At 41.3% G+C, this 17,195-nt stretch overlaps 1 protein-coding gene across 1 annotated transcript in view; it reads left to right on the forward strand.

Moving 5' to 3' along the window:
- Window positions 1–17,195, forward strand: part of DYNC1I1 (dynein cytoplasmic 1 intermediate chain 1) — a 216,369-nt gene that overhangs the window by 59,385 nt on the left and 139,789 nt on the right. The window contains exon 6 of the mRNA XM_082479264.1: window positions 2,828–2,943. Coding sequence (XP_082335390.1) covers window positions 2,828–2,943 — 116 coding nt within the window. The remainder of the gene's footprint in view (window positions 1–2,827; window positions 2,944–17,195) is intronic.

Below are 17,195 nucleotides of genomic sequence, written 5' to 3' on the forward strand. Positions count from 1 at the left end.
CAGAGGAATCAATTTTAACACATGGACTTTGGTCCAAGGGGGAATGTCATGAGGATGGAGCCAGGCTCTTCTCAGTAGCAACCAATGATAGGACAAGGGGTAATGGATTCAAGCTGGAACACAAGAAGTTCCACTTAAATTTGAGAAGAAACTTCTCAGTGAGGGTGACAGAGCACTGGAACAGGCTGCCCAGGGAGGCTGTGGAGTCTCCTTCTCTGGAGACATTCAAAACTCACCTGGACGCCTTCCTGTGCAACCTCATCTAGGTGTTCCTGCTCCAACAGGGGGATTGGACTAGATGATCTTTTGAGGTCCCTTCCAATCCCTAGCATACTGTGATACAGTGATACTGACATCCCATAGGCAGTTTTGAAAGGAATCCTTCAAAGCTTATGTGCTCTCTAAGATGAATATTCAGCAAACTGTAAATGATAAGAATTATGAGCGCCCTATTAGTGCTGCCATAAAAAGAACTAAAGACTACAGCACTACTGTCTATATTTGGCAGAGTCCAGATACTGCAAGGGTATTCCAGTTTTCCCAAAGTGTTTGGGACCAAGGGCTAGGCCAACTCCTAGTTACACAAGACCCATTACAGGTTGCTTAACAGGGGCAAAAAAGAACTAACAGTCCATGTTACTTCAAAGGAAGATCTCCCTGTCTTCACCGGTGCTTGCCAGAATAATGGGTGACAGCATACGTTTGTACACGCACCAGCAATTCCTGAATTAGAAATGTGTTAGTTGAAAAATCCCATGCATTCTCTCAGCACAGTGTATTGGGATGTAGCTCACTTCTTGGTTAGCAGTCTACAAAGAGGTTAACCCAACTAGTGGTTAAATCCATTAGGATCAATGTTCCCCATCCTCAGGCAGTTGAGGTGATATGGAGTGACCTCATGTTAAACTGTTGTTAGAATTAGGTGAGGTTCTGATTAGGCCCAGATTAGACACATAATTAATTAGAGATTATACTTAACCAAGACCATTGTCAAGAAGCTCTTTCAGTGCAGAAGGCTTAAGAATCTTAGCAAATGGAACCAGTAGCCTGGGGCAGCAGAGGACTGGTTACATAGAAAAGTCTAACTGACCAAGTAGGTGACAGAGATTACACACCTGGTGCTGAAGGAGAGAAAAGCACATGAGATTTTGCTGGGGTGAGATACTTCTTAAAGCTTGAATTTCCACAAACCCTCAGTTAAAGCAGCTACAAAAATGTAACGCTACTAAAACGTTTGTTAGCTGAAGGATATCACAAGCTGTAGAAGTTTTTCTGCCCCAAATAATGGTGTAGAAGTTTTTCTGTAGGATTTTCAGACAGTCATAGCTTTTGTTCATACTGGCAAACTCGCAGATGGTTGTAAGGAGGGAGACTTGTTAATTTTTCCTCTTTGAAAAGAAGAACGACTCAGAGCTGTAACAACTATTTCTGCTCTAGTGGTTTGGTACATGATATGGCTGATTCATACTGATTACCTGCTGAATCTAATTGCAGCTCAGCCAATAAAATAGATTAGAAAAATATATAGCTGATGTAGCGTTAACTGGCTGAAGAGTTCAGTAGGTGTCACCCAGTGATGACAATTTCCTTTTGAGACTCCCATTTCCCTTCAGACATCAATCTTAATCGAATACCTAAACCATTGTAAATTAATTAGATAAACAAACAAACAAACAAACAAACACCTTTGACCTTTGTTCTTCTGACAATCAGGAAAATAGAGAGGATATGGATAATGTGTATGATTTTTCTGCTTTTCCAAATTGCTCTCTTTAATGACATGGCAGTTCAGAAAGATCGTGTCCATGAATTTATTTCCCACAAACGTATAAGTGTGCTTGCATTTGTTGATCTAGGCAACTGGACTTATTTAGTTGAGTTGTTTATTATGTGCATATTCTTTTCTCTGCTGAAAGTTGGCATTTTTTCCAGTAAAACACTTGCAAGTAACCGTTTCTTTATTCTTTCCTCCCTACAGACAGTCAAATAATATTCAGGGAAAAAATTGATTTCCCTCCCCCCCCACCCTTGCGTGAACTGTGTATGACTAAAAGTGTTCACGAACACGTTCAGCTGTCTCTCTTCTTTTTTGATTACCCACTTACAGTTAGTTGGCTTTACTGATTTATTTCATATGGTTTATTTAAAGTAAGGGAAGTAGTAGAAAAAGAAGGCTATAGTTGCCCTGTTCCAGCTGTGTCTCCGCTCCCCCCCAGCCCTTGCATTAGAACCCTAGATCATAACCTATTAGATCATAAACCTACATCAGTTGCACTACTGCAACTAACCTATTAGATCATAAACCTACATCAGTTGCACTACTGATGATTCCCATGGAAGGGAGAATCTCCTTCATTATGGAAATTACCCACCTTGCCAATTAAAGGCTCTGTTACGGGTCTCAGGTGAACATCTGACAGTCCTAATCCAGCCTGGTTTACACCCACTGTGCCCTTTCCACTATTGTGTATCTCAGGGTGAGGACTGACTCTTTTGAGCGGGCAGAACATTGCAGTAGTGATGGTATGAAAGAGATTTTTTTTGCATGTTACGAGGGGCGCAAGCAGGTCATTTCTCTCTCCCGTTTACAGTCCCTCTCAGCAGCATGATTTAGAGGTTCAGTAACTGCACTTTATTATGCCAAATGGTTCCCAGGTTAATTTTCTGCACTGCAATGAGGTATTTCTCATGCACAGTGTATTGTGTTTCATCTTAGTAAACACTGAGGTATTTTTTTTATCCTGTTCATAAAAGCAAACACTCTTGTTCCTGCTGCTGATTTACATTTAACATGACTAACCTTTTGATGTCGTGTATTCCATCTTAGACGCAGACTGCACAAACTAGGGGTGTCAAAGATTACCCAGGTTGATTTCTTACCTCGGGAGGTGGTATCGTACTCCAAGGAGACACAGACACCTCTTGCCACGCATCAATCTGAAGGTAAGATTTTTTTTTTGGAAAAAACATTTTCATAGAAAATAAATATTTGAGTAAGAGTTAAAGAATGTAAGAAAAATAATAGTAAATCATAATATAGCTACTTATCACATATTTTCTGCAAGCCAGGTATTGTTTATGTGATTAATGGCTGTTCTGGTGAGAATAATTATTATAATGACTTTAAATTCAGGTGGAACAAAACTACTTCTGCCTTACAATGGATTGTGCTTAGATAACAGTATAATGAGAACGTATTTTCAAATAAATCATTATGAATATAATTAAAATAGTATTTTATTCCATTTTTATTGCTTTCTCAAGGAAATTATTCATTCCATGCTTTGTAAAGAGGCGGTGATGGAAAGTTGCACTCAGATATTTGGTTGGTGTAACTGTTTCCCCCTGCAGCAGGTGAATCTTAGGAGAAGTTACAGTTTAGCTCTATGTTCTATGTGCTGAAAAAGGACGCTTACGTACTTTGATGTGGACAGTCCTGCTTTCTCTCTGCTGACAGATATATTCTCTGTACTCATGGAGCTGTTTGTTAGCTGTTTGGCTTTCCTGTTGATAAATAAAAACGTGGAGTAGTTAGTAGGGGCGTGCTCATCCATCTGTTCCTTAGACTGCACACTCACCAGCATTGTACTGCAGAACATTGATTAGAGGTCGATTGAAACCATGTAAACAGAATGTAAAACCGTACATTAGCCTGATTTGCACGCTATTACAAATCAGGTAGAAGAAGAAAAAAACTAAGACAGTTTTGGCTGTAATTTAGCTTTTAGCAATGAAGGATCAAGAAAAGTTCAACAACTGGATGCTTTCCTGCAGCAGATTGTGTAGAACTTCACCAGGGTCCGCAAAGGAGAAGATTCAAGTAGGTTGCAAAAGGTGTGCAAGTAAATCTGTCTAAATATAAGTTACTGTCAGGGAAGATACAGTGATAAACATAGCCAGTTTTTTTTCTGCAACTGGGTTACCAGGTCTGCCTTTAAGAAAACAGAAATGAAAACTGCTGAGCTAGATACTCAGATTCTGCTTTCCCAGAGCACAAGTTTACCCTAGTCATCTGTTGTCTGAAATACCGCCTTCGAGCATAGACAACCCTGTTGCTTGGGTGCTGCTTTTTTGAGCAACATGTCCTGACAGCTTTGCCTTCTCAGAGGGAGAGGCTTCCTCAGAGGCCTCCCTAGTTCAGTCCAGCTCAGCTCTGCTCATCTCCCTGAGGGCTGCTGAAGCCTCAAGAAGATGAGGGTTGCCCCTGAGGCCTTGCCTTCCTGCCTTGAGACCAGTAGGCATTATCATGGAGTCATTGTTAGATCAGATGGAGAGGATGCCCTTCCTCCCTGACACAGGGCCTTTATCTAATGCAAGAGCCTATGGATATGGGGAGTTGAGGACATAGCTTTGAAGCATTTACCTCTCTCAAGCCTGCAACTTCAGCACTCATTAGCTGACATGCCTTTCTAGGCAGGCCAACCTCTGTTGAGGAAGCAATTTCTTTCAATAAGTTCTTGCTTTTTTCCACGGAGCTCTCCAGCTATTATAAAATCCTTTTCTTGGGTAGACAAGAGGACAATCTCCTTCCTATCCTTCAAGGAAAAGAAAAACAAACCCAACAGTGTGCTGCTGTGGAGCCTGGCAGTCAGGACAGCAAGCACAGAGGGCAATGTGGCTTGTCTTGGTTCTCCCAACGCAGAGGAAGCTCTTGTTCCTCACTTGTATGAAAGAAGATAAATGCAAATGTAAAAAGGGATGGACTTCAAACTGCCTTAAACTGCCTAGGCCAAACCTGTGATGGGAAAGGTCAAATGGTGGTAAGTGGTGTTGGTGACTGAATTTATTATCTTTTATATTCTCTGCATCATCACAGTCAAGGAAAAAACATAAACAAAAGTGAAGTTTTAATATTTAAACACAGAGAAAATAACACCCAATCACTTCCCTCAGATGCATGGGGGAGAGAAAATTTATCTTGTATTTCCTTTCCAATCTGTTGCTAGGAAATTCTCTGCACATAACTTGGACATGAATATGGCCCTGCATCAGTGAAGGAGATTCAGGAAAGTTTGGTTATTCCATTGAAATGGTATTTAATTGGAAATTCTCAAGGGGGTAAATAAGCTCTGTGATTTTGGTGTCCCAGGTCTGATGGAAATGACTTCTCAGGCTTTCAACCTCCCAAGTCTTTTTATGAATGCTGAGCCCTTCATACTGTCACTTGAAACATGAACAGCAAACAGAGGGCAGTTCCTTGGGAGAGCAGTTTTGAATAGTCTCTACGCTGTTCCTATGCATTCATGTGATAAAATATAGCCATTATCATTTCAAGATAAATTGTTCAGCCATTGCTATGGTTATGTGCTCAGTTGTCTAAAGTTATCCAAAGCCTTAGATTTTGAGAAAAGGAAAAAAGAAACCCCTTAGTTACTAGATGAGTCTGACCAGCTTTCAGAAGTCACTCTCGCTGCCTACCTGGGACACTTCAAATGTCAAAATGTGGAATTTTAGGATGAGCTTGTCACGTTTGCTTCTGGTTTGGAAGACAACTATTGAAGCGTACAGCTGGATGGAAAGATCTTGCCTGTACAATTAAGCCACTGAAAGAGGACTTTTGAGTCCATTTGAAGTCCTGCAGCTTTTCTGAAATGTCAGTATCAGGTTTTCTACATATTGCTTCTCTAGAAAGTAAGAAACTCTGAGGTACCTTAGACCTACTGCTGCTCTAGAGCTCAGTGGATGTAGGCCTTTGCGGTAATGGCCATTCCTCACCAATCCTTATAAAACTGGTAAAAGAAGGCTTCATTGTTGTAAGTACAGTGTGGTGCCAGAGAGCCAGCTGCTATGAGCACTGAAGTCTTAGCTTGTCAGCTGCTAATTTTAGAAGAAATAATGTGGCATTATTCTTCATTGTATAAAAACAGATTAACTCCTCTTTTCAGAGCAGGTAATTCACTTTATTTCAGAGGAATAATGACATGTCATTTCCCTCGCCCACTCTATTATTTAGGGAGATGTGTATATGCATCATTCAACCCTTTGATCATAAGTACCTAATTCTTTTGCTTTATTTAGGTCACAGTAAGCTTCAGCCTTTTCTTTTCTTCCTTGTAGGATGACTTCAAAAACACACAGATCTTGGCTCTGGAGCCTGAGAAAAAAAAAAAAGTGCTCTTTACTTTTCCCCTTCTCCTTCTATAGTTGGACTTGAATTTAGGTATTCGTAGGCATTGAGAGACATTTCACTTGTGCTGCTTTTTCCATCCTGGGATTGATTAAGACCTAGACTATGCCAAATGTTTTCTGAGAGGTCTGTGGGACACATTCCTTCACTATACAGAGACTCTCACATTGCCCCAGAACAGCAGCCCCATGTAGCCTTCAATGGTTGGACCCTCCAATGCACTGCGGAACTGCTCTTTGCTGAAGGCACGCCTAGGAGAAAGCAGCAACAGAAAAGCCATGGCCTGACTTCTGCCCAGGATGAATCCCTCACTGCCGTACAGCAGTGGAAGGAGGTCTCTATGTCTGCCTATAAGCTACCTTTTCAGATAAGAAAACTGCCTGCACGTTCAAGCTCTGCTGGGTGCCCACCTCAGCTCCAGCCTACTTTTTTCCTGCTCTCTGATGGGCCAGGAGGTAAAATCTCATTGAGGAAAATGTCACACTGTCCCTGCACCGAGAAGGGAGATACTCCTCTGATCTGGCTCCACTCAAAACCAGGGGGGCAGCAAGAAGGTGAAGGTCTGTGAGCTCTCTGGCTTTGCTGGCCAGTGTCAGGAATGCCTCTTTTGTGAAGTAGAAACTATTTCTTCACCAATACAATGAGATGTTCTCACTTTTCTGGCTTGCCAGACTGTCACTGCAAATAGGTTGGAAATGTATTTCTGAAAAAGTAGATCCTGTATACAGGGGAAGAAAATCTGACTTTCTAGAACAATGGAGGTCCTATGTACTTCACCTGTTTATCATCAACAGATGGTTGTTCACGTGGGGAAAACAAATGTGTTACCGTACTCGCCTACTGAACAGAAGAACCTCATCCTATGTCACAAATGCTTGACAAGTTCTGGCAAAGAACACAATTCAGGCCTGTCCTCTGTTTGTTTATCTGCTGTATTCAAACACTGAGGATAATTTGGCTATTAGGGAAAGAGGAAAAATAAGCTCTACTCCATTTGGAAGTAGACCAGAATGAAGTGGCAAAGTGGAGCTGAAACTCCAGAGACTGGGTTGAGTTCTGCATCTCTGACACTGTAATTCTCTGAACTAATGTTCCTGAAAGTTATCCTTTTTAAAGCATTGAGGGAAGAGAGGGGAATTCTGCTCACTGTCTAAGACACATGAGACCAATTCACATGAGTTTAGATGTCTGTGTGTGAACCAAAGCTCTCTCTAGGTGTCATTGACTGCATTGACTAGTTCTTCACTGACTAGCTTGATAGCAGAGCACTTCATGTAGGCGCATTAATGCAGGTTTCTCATTATTGAGTAAACTGTGTATGACTAAAAGTGTCATACGCTGACACTATGTGAGGGCTGTGTCTTACTTTGAGTTTTGGTGATCAGGTGAGGAGTTACCTGTGACTAGGACTGACAAGCCTCAATACTCTGAAAACAAGTCAGGCCTCTGGAAGTTCCATGATAAAATCCGTAGAGAAAGTTATTTTCACTTTGATTGTGAAGGGCTGAGATTTCCAGGTTGAATCACTGTGGAGCTCTGGCTCTGTCTATCTGGTAAGATGATGTGCAGCAGACCTCTAAGCGCAGCGAATTCTGCATGAGGCCTGCTGTGCCTTCCCGTGCCCGAGTCTGGCTCTGCTCTACCTTTGTGAATGCATGCTGTACTTAAGAAAAGCCAGTCCCAGAACTCAGTGAGATCATACTTGAGCTTTCCCATGCCCAATCTGCCTAGAGCTCATGGATCAGAAGCTGGGGGTTAGGTTAAAGAGCTTACTTTGGCTTTTCCCTTCTAGAGAATCTTACAGCTCAGCTTCAGTCTGAAGAGGACAAAAGTCTGGACCCAAGAATAGCTTTGAACCCCTCTTTTAATTGAAAACACAGGTGCACATTTGTGCATCATCCTGCGTGCAACGTATGGGTCAGAATGCATGAAAATGTGTGTAACGGAAAGGCATTGGATGTAATTGGAATGAAAGCAGAGACACTCTGTTGTAAACAAAAGGTGGTGTTGGAAAGCAGAGCAGAACTGGGATAGCAGTCATTACTAAAAAGAGATAACCTAACAATGAATCAGTGCCAAGCAGAAGTTCTTTTTTTTTTTTTTTTTTAAGAGACAGAATCTTAGTATTTGTACTATGGACAGGAATTTTCTAAGAAATATTATGGTCTATTCTGGGCAGTATTATGTATCGCTGAGTGGTTTTAGTTAGCTATAAAAATCTAGTTTGTCTTTTCTTCTCAAACCTCAGTCCATCAGAGTCATACTGTGGATCTCAATAGCTGGCATAAACACCCTAATTCAAGACTTCTTTGTTTGATTAAATCAACAAAGCTTATTTTGTACTGTTGTACCAGACTGTGCAAGATTGGATGAGACTAGAATGAAGCGGAGCAAAGATTTGAGGCATTGCACAGTATAACACTCTTTCAATAATTCCCCTTTATGCCTGTCACAACTGCATCCTCTTTTCTAAATAACAAGATTTCAAAGGTGGATTATTATTTTTTTTTAAATCTAAATTGGGCATAAAAATCTCTCAAAGCTATTCGGTCAGCTCCCTCTGGTGGTGAAGGGATGAACCGACGCGTCGTACCGAAGGGATGCTGGAGGTGAGGGAGGGATGCTGGTGTGACCTGCGGAAAAACGCTCACCTGATCTCTTGTCTGAGGGGAGAATTAGACTTAATAGAAGATGCTTGAGTTGTGTGACTGAAAAGCTGTATGAATGTAAGTTCTGATGAAAGTGTGACAAGAGATCAAGCTATTATATAGAAAGTTGGAAAAAAAGATGTTATCTAGAAACACTTTTAAAAAGGGCTCAAAAATTCAGTTATAGGTATTATGAGAAAAATACAGAGGTGAAAAAATACATTGGTGAAATCAGCTGCAATCTCCTGTTCTTGCCAATCCCTTCCTGAAGTACAGTTCTTGTTTTTACAATTAATAAAGAACAGTTTAAAATACACATTCTCCAGGACAGCCACGTCAAGCAGGTACCAGGTGTTGTGGGTCCGTGTTCCACTCCTAGCAAGCTACAGACATTAGGTGTATGCTGCTAAAGTCTTTCTTTTTCTAGCTGGCTCATGATAATTTTATGTAGTACAGAAGTAGGATAAGGGCTTGGCTTTGGAAAATGTGTTTCTGTGTTTTTTGTTGTGCAGAGTAATGTATTTGACACTGGCAAGGGTTTCTTCTGGGAGGAAGAATGAAGAGGCCATAGTCTGTGGTCATGCACAGTTTGGTGTTTGGGGGCAGGAGAAGACATCAAATGTCTAAGCTCCTGAAATACGTGGCAGACATGGGCTAAAATAGGATTTCTGTGATACAGTCCCACTCCATTTCTAAAATGTTACCTGATACATCTGCAGTCTACTGGTATATTTATCAGCGATCATTGTTGCAGCATTTGATCCCATTCCCTGTCTCTCCTCCCAGGTCCTCTCTAAAGAATTCTGGAGGAAAGTTTTTTCTTGTACTCAAGATGGTTTTCAGATAGTGTTCAGCAGAGAGCCCTCTTAATGCTACACTGTTTTGAACAGGCAGATTTGAGAATTTATTAAGCATCAGTAATTCTCTGGGAATTATCTACTAAGAACTGATTTAACAGAGAGAAGATTGGCTCTGGTCACACACAGTAGGAGGTCTGAGGAAGGAAAACTCTTTAGGGATCTTAGGCTTTGTCCCTGATCATTTCATTACACGTGGACAGAATAATTTGACTCTTTGCAGCTTCTCCACAACCTTAAAATCCTGGGAAGGTCTCCTGAAAACCAGGCCCACATGCGTGGGGGTTGCCTGCTCCAAAGTGGCCCAGGCCTCCCGTAGACTCTGGTTTCTCTTGCACAAGGTACCTCTGCATTAAATGCAAGCCCAGGAAACATATCTAGTAATTCTTTACAAGGCTGGAAGGAGAATAACAGACTTGTCACAGCTGCCCCACCACCTTCTGGAAACCATTCAGGTTCCAGAAGATGAGGAACAAACCAGAATTGTTAACTGCCTTTCTCAATGAAACGAGGAACCAGTTTTTAGGCTGTGGCTGCCTCAGAGGGGACTGTTGTGCAACTGTCATTCTGTGCATGGAAGGAATACTGCTTGAAAGCCTCTGCAGACAGCATGGAGAAGGACCATGCTCTACCTCCCCTCCTTGCGGATCCTGCTTGATCCTAATGGGTGGTCCTTGCTCCATGCTTTTGAGCAAGTGGATCCCATCCTCCACCTGAGAGATGGGAGGCTACTCTATCCTAGAATAAAACAAAAAATGTTGTAGTCAGCTCTCTTGTGCAGAACCCAACCTGCTCCTTTAGTTGCAGTGGGAAATATGTAATTCAATGAGACTCTGGTACATCTGGTGTCATCTTGGTGGAAAACAAGAGCTCTGATATTAGCAGCCTTGACCTCAAAATCCTTTGACTAGCTACAAGTCATCTCAGTGCTTTTGACCCATCTTTGTGTCCTGACATCTGAAACGAGCAGTGATCCCTGAATTCAGAGAGAAGCCCCATAACACCTGTATGCAAATTGAATCCTTTGTTGGCTGGAAATGAAAACCTTCCTCTAAGTCTTTCTTCTCTGGAAAAGATCCTGGCCATGTTTTACACAGGAACAACTGCTGTTTGCTGATTTGTTATGTGTTCCCCTCAAGCAACCAAGCAGTTCTAAACTTATTTGCAAATATATAACTATCAGTGTGATAGTTTTAACATGAGAGCTTTAACATGAGAAGAGAAAGAAACTATCCCACTAATGAACAGCACAATTTCCCCAGTCAACAGCAAAAAGGCAGTGGCCAGTCTTTCTCTATTTTCCATTTTCGCATGTTCCTAGTTTTTACTTTACCATATGTATCATTTCAGTAGTATTTGGATATACTTTGAATTAACAATTTGTTGTACATATTAAAATGCTGAAATTAGAAGTTATAGATATGAAAATGCAAAAAGGGGGAAAGTCGGGTTAACAGTGCTTCCAACAGAACAATGAAGACGCTGCTTTTTGTTTTCTTCAGAAACAAAGCATGCTTTTTCCTACTATCCCTGTAGTTCCTTCTTTAGCCTAATGGATGATGTCTATTCGCTATATACAAGAAAACTAATACCCAGCACCTTCTATTCCATGTTTAGTAACCTTTGGCAAACTCTGGCTTTGTAACATGGACCAATCTCCACTGGAATTAAAGACAAGATTAAGAAAAATGTGCATTGCAGAAGTAGGAGTTATTAATCCTCAGTTCTCTAATTAGCACTTAATCTTTCTAATCCTGTAAGTAGATACAAAATCAGGGCTGAAATAGACACAGGCCATAATGTGGAAAGCCCTTCATTAGTAGTGTTAAAAAGATGTACAGAAAAAAAAACACTGCTCTGTTACTTCACACTTCTCAGTTTGTCTCTTGGCACTTGTGATTCAAAGAAAGGAAAAAGATTCATGTGCCAAAATCCCCTCCTCTGTTTTAACCCACACTACTAATGTACTGGGTCAAGAATTACGCAGCTGAAAATTCTCCTGTTCATCACCTCTCTATCTTCAGTTCTATAGCTGAGCCACAGCTTAAGAAGCCGGCCAATTGTGCCCCTCTATAGTCTCCTTTAATTGGCTCATTTCCATAGGCGAGGCCACCTGCCTTGGGTAGAGGAGTGTCAGCTGCTTGCCCTCAGACTAACTGGAGAGGGAGCCAAGTGGCTAGGCTGGGCAGAATGAAGAGGCTTTGCCACACGCCACGGTATTACCCGCCCTACAGATGAATGGGGATGCACCCCAAGCTGGGGCTTTGTTCACCAAGTGTATCTTCACAGCCTGACCCAAGCACCTGGGCAGAGCCCTCCAATGGCAACCCTAGGCCCCCCTTCTCCTTCCCAAGAGCTGCTCCCAAGGTTGCGTAAAGCCATGCTATATTTATGATAATGACAAATTGTAGGTCTCATCCGAAGTACTTGAGAATCCCTCCTTCAAAATCGGTAGTAGCTGGACCCTTTCCAGAGAATCCTTTTGCTCCCTCTCAAGAGTTACACACTCTCAAGAGTTACTATGAAAACTGACGAAAGGATCTGGATGAAGAAACTTTTAATGAAATGGGTATGTCAGTGAAGTAAAAGTCTCAGCATGAATTCCCACTGGCCACTATTAATAGAAGATGGAATTCTCTTTTGCTGCAATACAATAGACTGTCTCCACAAATAATGTCACTTTTCAACCAGACCATGGCTGCCACTTGCCCATCTATCTTATTTTAAATAAACTTAGCATAAATTCACTCTGAGCCACAATTAATTTAGATATATGTCCTAGCCATAAACCTCCAAAACAGCGCTTGCACTTTCTGCAAGTTAATGCCCTACTTAAGGACCACAGGAAGTAAGAATATGATCATTATTTTTCCAAAACATGTTGCACTTGAGCCATGAAGCTTCACACTTATTTTAAGTCTATAATTGCATGTTGTTGCTGTGGATACTCTTTTCTTTTTTTTTCTTTTCCTCACCCCACTTGCCTTATAAAGTTTGCCACATCAGAGCTCAAAATGGGTCCAGCTCCTCTAAGTTTGGCACAAGCAGAGCCCTGCACTTATGAATAGCTCCACTGGTCTCGGTAGCATCTGCTGGGTTTCGGGTACTCTTTCAGGTCTTACTACTTGGTTTGGTGCTGAACTTTTCTGAAGGTCTGGCCCCAACCGTGGAGCTAGAGAATTCTTGAAATTTCAGCCCTTATTCATGGTTGTTTCATATTTAATTTCTTGTAAACTCCACCCAGATGTTCAGGTCTTACTCTCCCTCTCCTAGGCACCAGTTACTCAGCAACAACATGCTCAAAACAACCACTTGTCTGCTATGAAACACAGAAAGCACTGAAGATTTTGCCTGTGACTGCATGAAGAACTCTCTCTGTGCTGATGCTGCATCGCAGATAACGTGCAGGTTGAAAACACAGCTCAAACCGCCCTTCCAGAGTGGAGTCTCAAAATCTCCTTGACCTATTGTTTTCACAAATGAAAACTGGAGGACACATACACTGTGGTGGGATGACTTGGTTGCCCACCTAGCCCCTCTTTCACTCCCCCTTCTTGAACAGGATGGGAGAGGAAATAAGATGATAAAGCTCATGGGTTGAAATAAGGGCGGGGAGATTACTTACAGTTACTATCGTGGGCAGAACAGACTCATCTTAGGGAAAATTAATTTGATTTCTTGCCAATTAAAATAGATTTGGATGGTGAGAAACAAAGACAAAATTGTAATAACACCTTTTCCCCACTCCTTTTTCTTGGGCTCAACTTCACTCCTTCATTTCCAGCTCTCCTACTTCCCTTCCGCCCCGAGCAGTGCAGGGGGATGGGGATAGGGGGTTATGGTCAGTCCATAACAGCTCCTCTCTGCCACTTCTTCCTTCTCATACTTTCCCCATGGGCTGCAGTCCTTCAGGATAAACCTACTCCAGCGTGGGCTCTCCACAGGCCACAGTTCCTTCAGGAAATTTCCACATGCTCCAGTGTGGAGTCCTCCATGGGCTACGGTGTGGATGTCTGCTCTGGCATGGTCCTCTCAGGAAATACCTGCTCGACCGTGTTCTCTCCACAGGCTGCAGGGGAATCCCTGCTCCAGCCCCTGGAGCACCTCCTTCCCCTGCTTCTTCTCTCACCTTCCTGCTCACAGGGCTGTTCCCCACACTTTTTCTCCTCAGTCCTCTCTCTGCTATATAGTAGTGAGGAGAAACTCACTCTACCATGTCAGTGCACTGCTGATACTGTATGCTTGGGAGACATCTGTCCTGTGACTCCTAAGTTATAACATTATAGACGCAGAGAGTGAACAGGAGACGAATATGGTCTGTCTTTTCTTTTTGTGTCTCTCTAGTCTATGGATTTAACTGTGTTTAAAAGTTATAGAAATATTTATATAGTTACTTAAGTATTTACCTACAGGTATATCTATAGATAAAAAGTTTAGATAACATATTATCTGTCTATATTATACCTATAGATGTACAGATACTTGTAGATACATATATAAAGCTGACCACTACAAGATCTCACCACTTGGCAAGTGATAGCCTTGGGGACAGAGCAATGGAGTGAATGCCAGGAGTCTTTGTTACGATCTACATTTGCAATTCAGATCACAAAGTGACTTACAGTTACCTGAGAGATGTAGGTATATCTCTTCATTTACCCATAGTGGAGACCACTGGCAGTTTAAACATTAACAAAGTGAACTCACAGCAGCCAAATTTACTAGGATTTTTAGCTGTCACGGAGCTACCTGATCTGGCAGCATGACTGATGTTAGTACCCAAGCTAACTAGTTACAATCTTGTTGAGATACTTCAATATTTCAGTGAAATCACATGCAACAGCTCTGCCTTGAGGGGCCTGGTCTATTTGCATAGACTTCTTATGGTCAAAAGAGTGAGACAGACCCTTCCAGAAGGCAATTTTCTCTACCTATTGTATTTATCATAACACTGAAAGAATTGCCTTCTCTTTGTGCCTTTCTTCATTGCCTGCAGGACTTAGCCAATGCATTTCAATTATAAGCTTCATTTTTAGATGGCTGAGGTTAGGTGAGACAATTCCCACCGTTTTGTCATGGGAATATGGGCAAATGTGTTATGCAGTGGTTTTCTGTCAACCCCTGAAACAGTTCTGGGAGTATTATTATTGCTGTTTCTTCAGCTCCTTCATCTCTTAGCGCTTCTCCTTTGAAGTTGCTGCTTGTGCCTGTGTGAAAGCAAAGTGAAAAAGCAGGTATCTTATTTTCCTCTGAGACCTATGTAATTGAGGACAGCACTTCTGGCTAATATTTAAAGGCAATAGGACAGAGAAAAAATAGAAAAGTTGACTTTGCTGTTTTGTTTTTTCAGTTAAAAAAAGTGTTTTCATACCAGTCAGAATACTTTGTTGTGTAGACTCAGTACTACATTTTATGTGCTAACATCGATTTTGATCCACTAAGCTAGTTTTTGTATTGTATAGTTGCTCAAATGCATGCTTCTGTCACTTTTTGCTCAAGGCATATGCCTTACAGTAAAGGCAGAACTACAGCCCATTGAATTCTTTGCCCCAAAGAGCACTATACGTCAAGTGGATACAAATCTAAATCTAAAATTTATAGCACCGGGACTATGAAATGGACAAAGTGCCAAGTCTGTTTGCTGAGGTGTAGTATGGGGAGTATACACTTCTGTCTGCTCTTTCCTCACTTTCCACCATATCACATAGGTTGTGGGACTGTTCATTTGACATGTGGCATTTCTGGTATCAGAGCATCTTGACGAAGTATGAAAAATGAATACCCAACCCTTATGGATTAGCTATGCAGTGAGTATGTTTTCAGACCTAATTACTGAATTAGTTAGTACTAGTTTACAATTATCCTTAATAAGTCTGGATTAGGAATGGTTAGTAAAAGTAACTTCTCTGTTTCACAGTTCATCGGCTTGAGATAATTTAGTAACAAAGGCTCATGTTGCAATCAGGGAAAGGTCTCCCGCCGACTTCAATAGGACCTGGATTGGGACCAAAATTAAGTGCTTGCCATGAGTCTAAATAGCTGACATTGTCACTGGCTCATCATGTGAAGCCCTTCAGTACATTGTAGAATCATTTTAATTTGGATTTGATTAAACATAAAAGTATTTTGCAAGGCTTTCCAGCTTTGAAAAACAAAGTCATTTACATAAGAGCTAAGCAACCACATAGCTATCCTCTTTTACCCTGGTTAGTAGGCTTAATCCTGCAAATATTTATGCATGCTCCGTGCTCATGATTAGTCCCCTGGCATATTTGATTGTCTGGCATCAGTCATGTATGTATTTGCAGGAGGAGGTCTGGTGCTGTAACGTTCATTTGTTGTATCCTGCTTTGCTGACAGACTGAGAGCTCTGAAGGGCAGGAAGTGTAATTGTGGATCATACTTATCAGTATGGGATGTAGAAGACATACTGTAAAGAAACACAGCTCATTAAAAATGTTTATATACATATATATATTTTAAGAGGGAAATACGCTTCTTTCCTATATTCCAGGTCAATTCACTTAGTCAACTGCTAAAAATGTGCCTTTTATTATTAACACCTTTTATCAATCCAGTGAACAATAGAAACAGCAACTCTGCTCCAAGACTGGCCACATCTTGCAATAATTTATAAATGCCCATATTAAAAATAATACACTTACTCCAACTTTTTCAAAATGTCCCAGGGTGAGCAAATGCTTTTGTATTATTATTAGTTTTGACAAACCTGATTGTGTGCTGGCCATTGTTAAAGGGTTCTATCTGCCTCCAAACACAGTGAGAGACAAAGAATTTTTAATGAATTTAATTAAAACTTTATGTGGTTTATGGTGTTCACCTCCAGCTGGTGTGCCATTCTTCTCTGGTGAATGAAGTTTCCTCTAATGCGTAATGATGTGTTTTATATGAGGGATGTTTGAACCCCCTTCCTAGTAGCCCTGAGGTAGTTTCCATGGTATGACACAGTGGTGAAGTATTTAAAAGCAGGTCTCTTAAACTTAAGTGAATTATGTATATGGTTAAATGCACATGCATGAATGCATAGATATGAATCTTAAAATAAGTTTAAGAATCTTTTTTTTTTTCCCAGAAACAGTCCTTGTGGGCTAGCTTTTATGACCCACGCTGCTGAGCATTTGTCTGTACAAATGGTACACTGACATGAAAGGGTCTTGTTATATAATTACTTATATTGGGTGTAGGAAGTCGAATAATCTAGTCTCCTTTGGTTAACACACTGAAACCTGACATCTCTACCGGGCGCAAGGTCCTGATATTGATGTGCATTCCTAGTTCTGCTGTAATAAAAACGAACAATAACATGCAGATAGTTCTGTTAGCAAATGTTTCAATGCGTTTTATGAGACATGCTGAGACACTGCAACAAGCTGGGTCATTCCCACGGCTGGTTAGAGTTACTGGTGGAATTCTAGTCCTCCAGATCTCTTGTGCTGGTGGGGGCTCATGCAAGGTCTCTGAAAAGGGCAGTGGCTTGTCTTCCTTCCCTGGAAGCTGTGTTCAGTCAATATTTCTTCTGTCGAGAAACCAAGTCTTGCTAAA

This window comes from Vanellus vanellus (genome assembly GCF_965231255.1).
Source record: "Vanellus vanellus genome assembly, chromosome: 2".
Classification (NCBI taxonomy): Eukaryota; Metazoa; Chordata; class Aves; order Charadriiformes; family Charadriidae; genus Vanellus; species Vanellus vanellus.